Raw genomic sequence first — 14,606 nt, forward strand, 5'->3', positions numbered from 1 at the left:
AATCAATCCAAAAGAATATACCAGTAAGTGAGTAAAGAGCTCACAGTATGAATCTAAATGTTATATGATTATCACTCAAAGCTTCTGAGCAGTGTGAGTAACTCTGCTAATATACTAAGTTCATATGATTCCAGCTGATAGCAAAATAAATTTGATTTTAAAATTATAGTGTGCTACAGTGAGTTGAGTTAACTTGGTTTCTTTTAGGGTCTTGCCATATCTTTAACTGATTATTTTCTTAAATAGTATATTTAATTTAAATCAGATTAGAGAATAAAGTCATTAGTTCTTTGATTTTTAAAATTAAAAAAATATATATACTTTGATTTGGGAAGGACAGTTAAAACTACCTGAAGAATTTACATTGCTAGTTTAGAGTGATGATAAAAATACAAAATATTGGTAATGACTAATTTGTGGAATTTATGATGCTAGTTAAACATGTATGAAGAGCCTGTTATATCCTGTCATGCCCTAGTATTTTCTTGTGATCACCAGTCCTTGCAACAATATATAAGTTATCAGTGGCAAGTTATCAGAGGGTAAATAATTTGCTTATACATACAGGACCTTGTGCTTCCTGAGCAGGAACTTGAGCCACTCCACCAGTCCTTTTGTGTTTCTTATTTTTGAGATAGGGTCTCAAAAATAAGCAGAGTGTGGTCCTCCTGTTTATGCTTCCTTTTGTTATTGAATGACAGGTGTGAAACTTCCGGGACCAGCTATTTGGTTGAAACAGAGTCTCTCAAAGTTTTTGGTTTTTTTGGTTGGTCGTAGGGCTTGAACTCTGGGCCTAGGTGCTGTCCCTGTGCTCTTCAGCTCAAGGCAAGCGCTCTGTGTCTTGAGCCACAGCACCACTTCCACTTTTCTAGTGGTTTATTGGAGATCAGAGTCTCACGGACTTTTCTGCCCGGGCTGGCTTTGAACCGTGATCCTCAGATCTCAGCCTCCTGAATAGCTAGGATTACAGGTGTGAGCCACCTGCGCCTGGGTTCTCTTAAAGTTTATGATCCCCAGACTCCACCTCCCTAAAAATAGCTAGGGTTACAGGCCTAATCTACTAGGCCTTGCTCAGCATGCACTTTTTTTTTGTTTTTTTTTGGTCAGTCATAGGGATTGAACTCTGGGCCTGGGCACTGCCCCTTACCTCTTCAGCTCAAGGCTAGCACTCTACCACTTGAGCCACAGCACCACTTCTGGCTTTTTTCTGCTTATGTGGTGCTGAGGAATCAAACCCAGGGCTTCACGTATGTGAGGCAAGCTCTCTACCACTGAACCAACTTCCCAGCCCCAACTTGCACTTATGAAATGTGAAATTTGCATGACTTTTACACTGTGCCATTCAGGTTTTGATATGATGGTGACAGTGACATGAGGAAATATTCAATACTAGATATAGGATTGGATGTGTTTTTCTAAAGTGAAAATTCTACTGTGAGTTGTTTTAGCATTGCATACATTGAAGAATATCTAAAAGTTCTCTAGATAGAAAATATGAATACTTTTGCATTATGAATATAAAATACAAATTTTGAAATATGAATACTTCATTTCCTCATCTCTAGATATTCAAGAATTTTATGAAGTGACCTTACTGGATAATCCAAAATGTATAGATCGCTCAAAGCAGTCTGAACCAATCCAACCTGTAAATACTTGGGACATTTCCAGTCTTCCAAGCACTACTGTGACTTCAGAAACACTGCCGAGCAGCCTTAGCCCTACTGTAGAGGTAAGATCATTTTCCCCCCTAAAACTTTTTTGTGGTCAGTTTATTTGGGCTACTTTAAAAAATGGTATTAAAATAGTAATTTTTGAAATATTTATAATTAAATAAAGAGAGCAGAATTAAACATTCTTAAAAAGTTTTGCTTCTGTCTTAAAAGGTTTTAACTGGTTTCAGATCTGAAATACTTGTTTTAAATAATTAAAAGTAAGACCTCAGTGACACTTCATCTGTGTAATAATATAAAAATTGGGCTTCAGGGCTGGAAAGCTGGCTCAGTGATAGAGTGCTTGCCTCGCATGCATGAGGCCCTGGGTTCAATTCCTCAGCACCACATAAACAGAAAAGGCTGGAAGTGGTGCTGTGGATCAAGTGGTAGGGTGCTAGCCTTGAGCTGAAGAGCTGAGAGACAGTGCCTGGGCCCAGACTTCAAGCCCCACGACCTACCAAAAAAAAAAAAAGAAAGAAATTGGGCTTCAAAAAGATGATATTAGGGCCTGGGAAAGTGGCTCATTGGTAGAGTGCCTGTCTTGCATGCATGAGGCCCTGGGATCGATTCCTCAGCATCACATAAGCAAAAATAGCCAGAAGTGGCACTGTGACTCCAGTGGTAGAGCGCTAGCCTTGAGCTGAAGAGCTGAGGGACAGTGTGCCCAGGCCCAGAGTTCAGGCCCCATGACCAACCCCCCCCCCCCAAAAAAAAAAAAAGAAAGAGATGATACTGCTTTGGTGTTTTCTTTGAAAGAATATTGAAGTGTATGGTTTCATGGTTCCTTTAGTTACACCAAGAATTCCTGTTTATTGACTTTGTAGAGTTGTATTAAAACTGACTAGAGATTGATAAATAATCCTTAAAGTTAGCATTGATTTCTACATTTTTCTGTATTTAAAACCACTTACATTGAGTTTTAATAACTATCTTAGTAATGTTCTTTTCTTGTATTACACTGTTGCTAATAGGGTTGGATTATGGTACAGTGGAGATAATGAAGCATTTTTGTGATGAAGATTCTGCCTGAGAAGTATTAGTCATTTGAAAGTGGTTGCCTTTCTAAATTTGATTCTAGTCCTTTCTTCTTAGAAGTAGACAATGCCTTGAAAATTGAAACTGCTTCTGTTTGGTTAGTAATAAGTCAATAGAAAAGGGATGAGAAGCAACTAGAGATAGCACTTTGGTAATGAAGTAGAAAGTGTCTCAGTTTTCTTTTTTATTAGGTAAAAATTTTTATTTTATTGTAGGATGAATTTTATTGTAGGATGAATCAGAATACATCTGATCCCTCTCCATCATGAGAAAAGATGAGAAAACTAAAATGAAAAAAAAAAAAAGACTTGATCCAGCTGATCTGACTTACTTGTGTGAATCTATCTTTTGATTTCAGATCTCTTTAATGTCTACTTTATAGTTCTCTAGTAATTGTGGAATAGCCTAATGTATTTTGCTTTGATCAGAGATTCTGATGGTAGATTTTCTTCACTTCCCCCCCACTTTCTTTTGCATAATTTCTACTCTTATCCCCTTGTTTAGTTGATGTGTCATTTGTGTTAATGATAGTTCATTTCATCTTTTTCAAATGGAATTAAAAAATATCTGTAGTGATTTAAATGTGCCTCCAAAATCTAGCTTTTCCGATGTGATGGTATTAAGAGGTGGAGCTGTTAAGAGGCGATTAGTTGCTTATCATGTGTGAGGCCCCAGATTCAATCCCCAACATGGCAAAAAAAAAAAAAAAAAAAAAAAAAAAAGGATTAGTCATGAGGGCTGCTTCTTCCTTGTGAATGTAATTAAGGCATTTATAAAAGAGGCTTTATAAAGCCTTTAGCTCTGCTCTCTGACATGCACGGGTAAAACAAGAAGGCCCTTGCCAGACCACCCTAGAGCTTAGATTTCTCAGCTTCCAGAACAAGAAATACATTCCTGTTCTTTAAAGATTACTCAGTTTCAGGAGTTGTTTTAGCTACATGAAATAGAATAAAGCAGTTATATAGTTACAGTTTCATGTATGTTGTTTTATTTCTTAGTTTAAAAAACATATGAAAATGTTGATCTTTAAGGACATTGACTTTCATATTTAATTACTGTTTTTTCTATTGTTTGATTTGCTACTCACTTGTGATTATAAAGCACACAGTTCTTATTATCTAGTTGTCTATTTTTATAGATTATTTAGCTAATGATTAGATCAGTTGTCCAGTAAATGTAAAGATTCATTAAACTAGAATAAATGGACAGTCTGTAAGATGGAAGTTTTTTGATCACAGATTTCAGTGAGAAGGATTAGCAATATATTAAGTTCCATCAAAAATTGTATTATCTCCAATAAACCACCAGAAAACTGGAAGTGGCGCTGTAGCTCAAGTGGTAGAGTGCTCGCCTTGAGCTGAAGAGCTGAGGGACAGTGCCCAGGCCCAGAGTTCAAGCCCCACGACCGACCCCCCCCCAAAAAAAATTGTATTAGAGGATTAGGGGTATTGCTTAATGGTAGGGCATTTGCTTACAATGCATGAGGCAGAGTTTGATTATGCACATCATAAGAAATGAGTAAACAGGGTATTAGAAATATTTGTGCTTTTACCAAAATCTAGAGCACTCATACCTTGAATGCTATGGGGAGGCTTGCTTTCTGCAAATTCTAAATATCATAGATATGCTAATAGCACAAATGACTAGAAGAACAAAACATTTCAGATCTTACTAGTATGGAAAATGGAGGGGAACAAAGTATTGCCTAGGGCATATAGAAAGCAGATGTTTTAGTAGTGTTTGTATCTGTAGCCATTAATGGGTGAATTTTAAGGGAAGTGTCGGGATGTGTCTTATATAGAGTTTTATTTTATTTTATTTTTTGGGGGGGTCCGGTCGTGGGGCCTGAACTCTGGGCCTGGGCGCTATCCCTCAGTTCTTCAGCTCAAGGCTAGCGCTCTACCACTTGAGCCACAGCACCACTTCTGCCTTCTTTCTTTTTGCTTATGTGGTGCTGAGAAATCGAACCCAGGGCCTCAGGCATGCAAGGCAAGCGCTCTACCACTGAGCCAACTTCCCAGCCCAGTCCTAAAGTTTTAGAAAGGGAAAAATAAGTATGTTTCAAACTTGAGTAAGCTAAAGTCTGTTAATAGGAAGTACCGTTTTCACAGAGGTGACAGAATAACCTGACATCTGAAAGTATAAGTAGCTTAAAACATTGATAAATAACAAGTATAAAAGCTAAAAAAAAATAGCCTGAAGTGTTCGGAGATTTTAATTTCTAATAGTTTGGGGATGCTGTAAGAGATGAAAATATGTTCCCATTATCTGCCATTCATGCTTCAATTAGATGGGAACCTTCACTGAGTGATCATTCACTTGGTCTTTTGTTTTGATCATGTTTCTAACTGAATAAAGACTGAGAAAATCTACTGACTCAAAACAAATACAAAAAAGTTTTTATTGGACTGCAAATTGTAAAATCTAAAAATCTTAAAAAAAAAACAACCTAAGGCTTACAGGAAACTAGTTATACTTTTGCACTAAACTGCTGGGTAAAAAAATAATCTTTTTTTTTTTTTTTTTACATGCAACATAGTCTTGCTTCTTTTACTTCATGTTTGCTTTTGTAGGACTATCATAAAGAGGATTAATTTTGGGAAAATTGATCAAATTTTACACGGACTTGTGTTATTTTCTTAAAATGAGGGTTTTAGCATTTTAAATTATCCATCCAGTTTTCTGAGAGTTGAAAAACAGTTGGTAACTGACCTAACTTTTGCCAGATCCTCTTTTTTTTTGGTTGGTCATGGGGCTTGAATTCTGGGCGTGAGCGCTGTCCCTGTGCTCTTCAGCTCAAGTCGAGCGCTCTACCACTTGAGTCACAGCGCCACTTCCCGTTTTCTAGTGGTTTATTGAACATATGAGTCTCATGGACTTTCCTGCCTGGGCTGGCTTTGAACTGTGATCCTCAGATCTCAGCCTCCTGAGTAGCTAGGATTACAGGCATGAGCCACCGGCGCCTGGCTCAGATCCTCAATTTTGACCTGCAGACCTGATGTAGTATAATTAAAATTAATGCTATTTATTTTTTTAAAGAGACATGATTAGTGCCCCATTTTCTTAGTTTGGTTAGCCTTCTTTCCCTCTCTCCTTCCCTCCATCCCTCCCTCCATCTTTCTTGCTATGTCTGCTTCTTTGAACACAGACTTAGTTAGTGAGATGTTTGGAAAAATGTTTGCATAATGTTTAAGTGTTTTTTCTTATGTATTTTTCTGTTACTTATTAAAGAATAGTGATACTTAATAAAGAATGTTATTTAATAAGTTCATTTTTATAAAAATAATTCTGTTTTAAAATAAGAGAGATTCCTTACAATCAAGAGATTGTATTATAAGGAATAGTTTATATCTGAAAGAAAACAAGATGAAGGTGGGAGAGATTGTAAGATTTACTATCATATTCTGATAGAAAAGAATGTACAGTATATTCCTAAGATATTTCAAGTGGAACAGAGATTTAGTGACTTAACAAATGAAGCCATAAAATAATTTAAAAAATAATTTTGGAATAAGGAAACCTTTTCTAAGCACAACAAAACTGAAAATCTACTGTACACACACACACATACATATAAAGATTAAGAATAAACTTAATGAAGGAGATTAAAGACCGTACAAGGAAAACCATAAAACCTTCAAGAAAGGAATGGAAGGAGCCACCAGAAAATGGAAAGATCTATGTTCTTAGATCAGTAGAATTACTATCATGAAAATGGCCAATACTGAAAATACTACTGAAAGTAATCTACAGATTCAATGCAATACCCATCCAAGTTTCTATCTTCCTTTGAAGAAATAGAAAAATTCTTAACTTCATGCGGAAGCATGAAAGACCCCAAGTAGTAAGAGCATTTTTAAGTAATAAAGAGCAATGCTGATGGTATCACAATATTAGACTTCAAATTATTCTACAGCCATCGTAAAAAAACAGTTTGGTATGCTAGACTAGAAAAGCAATGGAACAGAATATAAGACCCAGGCATTAAATTACACAGCTACAACTATCTAATTTTCAATAAAGGATCGAAAAACATGCTATAGCAAAGATGGCCTCTTCAACAAATGGTGCTGGCAAGATGGGTTATCCGCTTGGAAGAAACTGAAACTTGACCCTTATCTCTCCTTCTGTGGAGATAAAAATAAACTCCAAAATGGATGAAAGAACTCTTAAGACCTTCCTAAAATTTTAAATCAAATACAGGAAAACTTCAGAAGACTTAAGCACAGATAAAATTATTTTCTGAATAGGACTCCAGTTGCTCAGAAAACGGGAACAAGAATTGACAATGGGACTACATCAAAGTAATGGTTTCTTCATAGCAAAAGAAAATACCAGAACCAAGAAACAACCCATAGAATACAGGAAAATCTTCATGCTATTCAAGAGATAAAAGGATTAATATCCAGTATATACAAAACTGAAAACACTGAACAGCAAAACAACAATGGCCCAATTAATAAAATGGAGAAGTGCATTGAACAGTTGTCAGAAGGAGTATAATGGCTAATGGGTACATGAAAAATAAGCTCAACAACCTTAGCCATAAAGGAAATGCCAATTTATACCACACCAAGGTGCCATCTTACCTCAGTCAAAATGGCAGTTATCAAGAAAACACACAACAATTGCTAGTAAGGATGTGTAGAAAAAGGAACCCTAGTACATTGCTGGTGGGAATGTATAGCCACTATGGAAACAACTAAGTATGGAGATTCCTCAAAAGACTGAAAATGGTTTTACCTTATGACCCTGCACACACCATTCTTGAATATATAGCTGAAGGAGTATAAATCAGGAGAGATAGCGGCAATTGCAGCTTTATTCACGATAGGAAAGCTATACAATACACTGAAGTGCCCAACAACAGATGAATGAGTAAGGGAAATGTGTGTATACACATATACATACATACAGCAGGGCATAGAGATCATTTGCTGAGTACAATAAGCCAAGTTCAAGAAGGCAAATGTGACATGTTTTTGATCATTTCTGGAACCTAGACTTGAAATGGTAATAATAACGACAACAACGATGATGATGATGATGATATGTGAATGCAAAATGGAGTCTGGGTTGGGGGAGGCCAAAATATCTAAAGCTTTAAGTATTTTACTCACACACACATGAAGACAGAATAATGAAGCTCATCAAACCCTGAAAAATGGGAGAGAGGGTATAGGAATATAATTTAGGAAGTGAATTTATTTAGGATACACTGAATGTATCTATGGAATTATCACAAATTCTATCTTATTATTTTGTGAGAGTACTTTGGTTTGAACTCAGGGCCTCATACTGGCTATAAATGTTCCACAGCTGAGCCTTGCTTCTAGCCCTTTTTGGAAAAGTTATTTTTGAGATAGGATCTCACTTTTTTCTCTTGGATTTCTCAATCTGCCTATTTAGGCCTTCCATCATAGCTGGGATAATAGCTGAGACACCATTCTCTCCTTTGTTGAGACGGAGTCTTGTGGGCTTTTTCTGCCTGGGCTGGCCTAGAACTGTGATCCTCATGATCTTAGCTTCCCATGTAAACGGGGTGACAGTGAACATGCCACCAGACCCAGCTATTGGTTGAAAAGAAATCTTGTGTGTATTCCTGGGTTGGCCTTAAACCACAGTCCTCCCAGTCAGGATTATATGCATGAACCCAGGCCCCTCAAGTATTAATGTCTGCTGATTGGGGCAGGGAGGAAGAACAACTGGACATGGTTGCACATGTCTGTATTTTCTGTCACTCAGGAAGCTGAAGCAAGAAGATGGCAAAATGGAGACCAGCCTGAGCAATTTAATGAGACACTGTCTCAAAAAAAAAAAAAAAGTCTGCGGGTATGAAATCAGTGGTAGTGCACTTGTATAGAGTATATGAGGCCCTGGATTCAATCTCCAGTACTACAAAAAGAAAAGAAAGATAAAGAATGACAAGTACCTGGTGCCAGGTATGGTAGTACTGGCCTATCGTCACAGTAATTGAAGGTTAGTTCAAGAGGCTCAAGAGTTTGAGGACAGCCTGGGTACATAGTAAGAACCTGTCTCAAAAAGTGAAGCTGGGCTGGGCTCTGATGGTTCACACTTGTAATCCTGCTTATTTAGGGAGGCTGAAAACTGAGGAATACAGCTCAAATCCATCACAGGAAGGAAATCCATGGGACATTTACCCCAACTAACTAGCGAAAAACAGGAAGTAGAGCTAAAATGCTAGCCTTGAGCAAAAGAACTGAGGGATGTGCCCAGTCTGTGAGCCCCAGGACTGGCACAGGAAAAACAACAACAACAACAAAAAAAACAGTTGCTGAGTGCCAGTAACTAACAACTTGGAGGCTGAGAACAGGAAGATCACAGTATGAGGCTACTTGATGTAGGAAAGTTCATGATGGGAGGGAAAAAAAACTTGGAGAGAGTAAGGGAAGGGATTACATTGTTTAAAAAGAAATGTACTCTTTACTTGACTTACATAATTGTAACTCCCCTGTAGCACCTTTATAATAACTTGCTTTTTTTTAAAAAAAAGGAACAAAAAAGAAAAGTTCATGAGACGTGTTCTTAATTTCTAGCTGGATGTGGTGGCACTTGCCTGTGTTCTAAGCTATGTAGAAGGTGGAAATTGGGAGAATTATAGTTCTAGGCCAGCCCAGTTTAAAAAAGTCACGAGACTCCATATCAGCAGAGGAATGTTTGATGCAATGGTGCATGACTATCAGCACAGCAAGAACATGAAGCCTAAAATAGGTAGATTGCAGTCCAGATGCACACCTAAGCAGGAAATAAGACCCTATCTCAAAACTTGCTAGCAAAAAACAGGACTAGCGGTTGACTTAGCAATGGATTGCCTAAATAGCAAGCATGAAGCTCTAAGTTAAATCCTCCCAGTATTACCAAGAAAAAAAAAGATAACTTAGTGAAATGAAATGTGAAAGAACATTAAAAAAAATTTCTAGCCCTTTCAACTTAAGAAAACTCTTGTAAATCACTAAGTACAAAATAAAATAAAATAATAGGGTCTGGAAAGGTAGCTCAGTTGTAGAGTGCTTGCCTTGCATGCATGAGGCCCTGAGTTTGATTCCTCAGGACCACATAAGCAGAAAAAGCTGGAAGTGGTGCTGTGGCTCAAGTGGTAGAGCTCTAGCCTTGAGCTGAAGAGCTGAGGGTCAGAGTCCAGGCCCAGAGTTCAGGCCCTACGACTGACCAAAAAAAAAAAAAAAATGAGCAAAGGATGTGAACAAGCAGTTTGGAGAAAAAAGTAGACATGGGACAATAAAGCTGTATTGAAGTATTCAGCCTTCCTTTACACCAACACAAATTGGCAATGATGTACGGAACATCATGTAAGGAACATGATGTAAGACCTTTATAGAAGTGGTAGGGGAGAGTGCACTCATTTTTAGAAGATCTGTGATTGAATCCTACCACTCAAGTAGCTTGGATGACAGAAGTGAGCCACTGGCACCTAGCATGTGTTTTTTATATTACAAAATTTCAGAGATAGAGTAAAATTGAAAGAACAATATAGAAAATACTGCATAGGTTAAAAAAGTTGTTAATGTATTTTATAATACTTGTTTACCTGGTATGTTATATTTTTAGAACCATTTGATCATTGTTTGTACTCATTATGCACTTTAAAATTTCAGCACCTATCTCTTAAGAGGCAAAAAAGTCAGATATTCTACTGCCTAGCCCTTACTGTTATTATCATCATACCTATAAAATGTAATTGTTTATTCAGAATAAAAAATCTAGGATCCAGTAAGGATATAAGTATTGCATTTAATTGTAAGGTCTCTGTTTTCATCTGGGTTTCCTGAGAGTGTTATCTGAGAACAGAAGTGATGGATGAGGTGGAAAAAGTTGGGAAGGAAAAATGAAAAACTAATACAAAAAGGTGCTTCCTGCTACTAAGTGTGACTGATTGCTGGGGTTTGGTATCAAATCCCATAAGACTAGCTAAGGAAAGATTAAGAATTTTGTGTAATAGTTTTACTGGGAAGCAGTAAAAATCGACATTACAGGGTTTTGGATTTGTGAATTCAGGGAGTAGTGGTGTCCATTTAAGGGATAGTGGAGTTTATTTTTGTGATTAATAGGAAATCCTCCAGTGAGGAGGGGGTGGAGGAGCTTTGAACTAGAAGCTAGCGGTACAAGATGTTACTAGTGCAATTCACAGTGAAAGGTAAGTGTAAAGATCTGGGTAGGGGCCGGGAGCTAGTGGCTCACGCCTGTAATCCTAGCTACTCAGGAGGCTGAGATCTGAGGATCAAGGTTCAAAGCCAGCCCAGGCAGGAAAGTCCGTGAGACTCTTATCTCCAATAAACCACTAGAAAACGGGAAGTGGTGCTGTGGCTCAAAAGTGATAGAGCACTAGCCTTGAGCTGAAGAGCGCAGGGACAGCGCCCAGACCCCAAAGTTCAAGCCCCATGACCGACCAAAAACAAAAAAAGATCTGGGTAGGGAATGTTGAAATGAGGCTATGATATACATACCAAACCTGATAGTGCCTTTAATCTATGGCCATACCACCCTGAACGTGCCCGATCTCGTCTGATAGTGCCTTTCGTCTTTTTGGTCTATTTAGAACAGTTGTCTTCATTTTTTTCTTTACATGATAGTAACGTTTTGAAGAGATTATGCTAATTGTCATAATACTACATATTATATATTTGTCTTGTTTTCTCTTTATTTAACTCATACTAATGTATTTCTGGTAACAAAGTTAGGCATAAAGGTTGATGAAACTTATTCTTGGTAGGATTTCATAGTGATAGATCATATAGTCATGTGTAGCTTAATGACAGGGATGTGTTCTGAGAAATGCATTATTAGGTGATTTTTGTCATTCTATAAACATAGAACGAACCTACACAAACTAAAATGGTTGACATCACTAGGTGATAAAATCTTGCAGGACCAACACATACACATGCTTTGTGTATATAGTCTTTTGTCTGAAATGTTATGCAATGCATGGCTATATTTTTCAGCTGTGTTTCACATGGCTGTATATCATCAATATGCATATAATATCAGGTAGCTGTCCTATGATTATGTATCTCCAAGGTATTATATTTATCTTCCAAAGTCTGTGGTAAGAGCTTCACAGCTTAAATAGATTTGATTTTTCAAAAGTTGTGTGGTCTGAATGTCCAAGATGAATGTAAAGAGTTTGACTAAAATGGCTTCCTGAAATGTAATGAATAAAATAATATTATAGTCTTTTTTTTTTTTTTTTTTTTGCCAGTCCTAGAGATTGAACTCAGGGTCTGGGCACTGTCCTTGAGCCTTTCTGTGCTCAAGGCTAGAGCTCTACCAATTGAGCCACAGCACCACTTCCGGCTTTTTCTGTTTATATGGTACTGAGGAATCAAACAAAGGGCTTCATACATGTGGGTAAGCACTCTACTGCTAAGCCACATTCCCATCCCCTATAGTCATATTATTTAAATAAAGTTGTATTGTTAAATAAAAGTCAAACTGACTCAATAAATTTAAATGTAGATATTTGGCTATTTCCTCTAATTTTTTAAAAATAGATTTTTGTTTGAGTTGGCAAAACTGTTTGCAAGTTTTTCCTGGTAAAGTGAACTAATATTCAGGGTCAGTTCAGACTCTTCAATGCAAAATAAATCATTGTAGTTTAGATAATAGGAAGGTTAACTTAATAAGTGTTTATTGTGCTCCTTCTACATTCTGGTCAGTGTATGAACTACTAGAGATAAAAATGGTAGGTAAGGAGGCATAATGCTCATAAAGGGTACTGTGTAGAATACAGATCAAGAGAGTTACATAGTGAGAGATCTGGAAGGATCTTGAGTACAGGAACTTCTAAACTGTTGGCATGTGGATATATTTTTTGACCCAAAGTTTATCCACTCTTGTTATTTAAGAAGTTTTGAGTTTGATCTCTATTTACTCCTGTTGGAAGTTGGTAGTGAGGCTGGAAGTTCCTAACTCTCAAGTACTTTAATCCCTTGATCTTTCTGGTGATCAGCTCCATTTTAAGGCTATTATTACCTTAAGTTACCTCATTAGTGTAAGCTCAAGTGTGATGGAAAAAGCTTTTTATGAAAAACGGAAGATACTTAACATCACTCAGAAACTGTTAGGTTTTTTTTATGCTCTGTTCAACAGAAACCTGAGCACAAAGACCAAATACATTTTCTGTTGTACCATAATAGTACATAGGCTGTCTTGTCACACTAATTTGTAGTAGAAGCAAAGTGCAGTGTGACAACTACTAAGTGATACACACATACACACACACACATCCTGTACCTAACATGTTAAGAGTAGGAGTAGTTATAAGAAGCAAGTGGAAAACAATTTAAATAATTTGAATTTGAGGTCATTCGTAATACCTATAGAATATTAAGAAAATTGTTAACAGAATTTACAGATAATATTCTTCCTTTATGTTTTGATTAAGGAGTATGGCTAGAAGTTGATGAGACCGAAAGCTACTTGCCATCCTTGTGCCTTGTCACCTGTTAGTCTGTCTGACTCTGTCCCTGATGATCAGGAGACTGTCATTTTTTACAAAGTTAGGTGACTTCTGTGTTAAAAAATGAAGACTCCTTGAGGAGTTTGGAATGGTACATAGTTATACCTGTTTCTGTAGTGCTTTTAAAATAATTTATTTAAAGGGGCAAATAATTAGGTGAAATGGATTTAATAATGCTCCAAAGTTAAAATATAGCTTCAGTGATAGAAATATTTGTTTATGTTAGTGAAGAGAGAAAATATTAAGTGACTGTTCTGTGTGTGTGTGTGTGTGTGTGTGTGTGTGTGTGTGTGTGTGTGTGTGTGTGTGTGTGTGTGTGTGTGTGTGTGTGTGTGTGTGTGTGTGTGTGTGTGTGTGTGTGTGTGTGTGTGTGTGTGTGTTTTTGTTCTTCCTGCTCCCCTTCTCAAAAATACCACATGGAATATTCCATTCATTACTGCCTGAGAAAGTCATTACTTTGCAGGCTGCAGTTGCTGAAATGGTTTAGTAGAAGAAATGTTTGCTTGCAATTTTTTAGTGTTTTTTTTTTTTTTGCCAGTTTTTAAATATCCAAACTGTAGCAAACAAGGAGAAGCAGATTTAAATTTATATCGGGGAAACCTCCTTGTGGAGCATTTTATCAGATGACTCCCTGTCAACCTCATATCTTGAAAAGAGGGATTAATGAAATAACATCTGAAACAGCAGTGGACTCCTTTGGAATAAACACTGACATCTTCAACAGTATTTTGTGGAATAATTTCAAGTTCTTCAGATACAGATTATATAAAGAAGATTGTAGGGCACGTGACACATTCTGGCTTCTTATATTTCAGATAGTAGAAAAATTGCTACCTCTAAGAATGGATCCTGGAGAGATCTTGTCACAGTTATAAGTTTTCATCTATGATTTTATCTCACAACTTTGTTTTTAATTTTTATTTAAATTTTTTGTTTAGGCAACTTAATAATAGTTTTTCTTTGTGTATAAAATACTATTGTAATGGTAGAGTAATGGATTGCCTGTGCATTGTAACCACAAAGGTAAGATAAAATATGCTTTTCTGTTTGTTTCATTATCAGTGACAGATGTGAGAGATGTTTTATTATGTGTTTTAATAAGAAACAACCAGTTTTAGATGTTCAAAACAAATATTCAGATCTGTATGATGCTAGTTCATATCCTTTAGCAAAGGCAATAGTTTGAAATGTACTTCAGATAGCTAAAAATAGTATGCCAAACAGATTTTTTCCCTGAAATTTATAGAATGCTGTCTCCTAACAATAAATATATGTAAATCTTGATTATATTGAAATATTATAAAGATTTTCTCAAAGTTCTTCTCTTCTACTTTATTTTTTGCCCCAATATGTCATGG

General features: G+C 36.7%; 1 protein-coding gene across 17 annotated transcripts in view; it reads left to right on the top strand.

The window, feature by feature from the left end:
* Dlg1 (discs large MAGUK scaffold protein 1) overlaps positions 1–14,606 on the top strand; it is a 209,356-nt gene that overhangs the window by 19,911 nt on the left and 174,839 nt on the right. For 15 of the 17 annotated variants that reach the window (XM_070029891.1, XM_070029892.1, XM_070029890.1 and 12 more), the window contains exon 4: positions 1,566–1,732. In XM_070029891.1, the coding sequence (XP_069885992.1) occupies positions 1,566–1,732 (167 nt within the window). Of the gene's footprint in view, positions 1–1,565; positions 1,733–13,715; positions 14,272–14,606 lie in introns of those variants that run through there. The other 2 variants (XM_070029914.1, XM_070029905.1) reach the window with 2 other exon arrangements.

This window comes from Dipodomys merriami, unplaced genomic scaffold (assembly GCF_024711535.1).
Source record: "Dipodomys merriami isolate MVZ:Mamm:240054 unplaced genomic scaffold, mDipMer1.0.p SCAF_2, whole genome shotgun sequence".
Taxonomy (NCBI): domain Eukaryota; kingdom Metazoa; phylum Chordata; class Mammalia; order Rodentia; family Heteromyidae; genus Dipodomys; species Dipodomys merriami.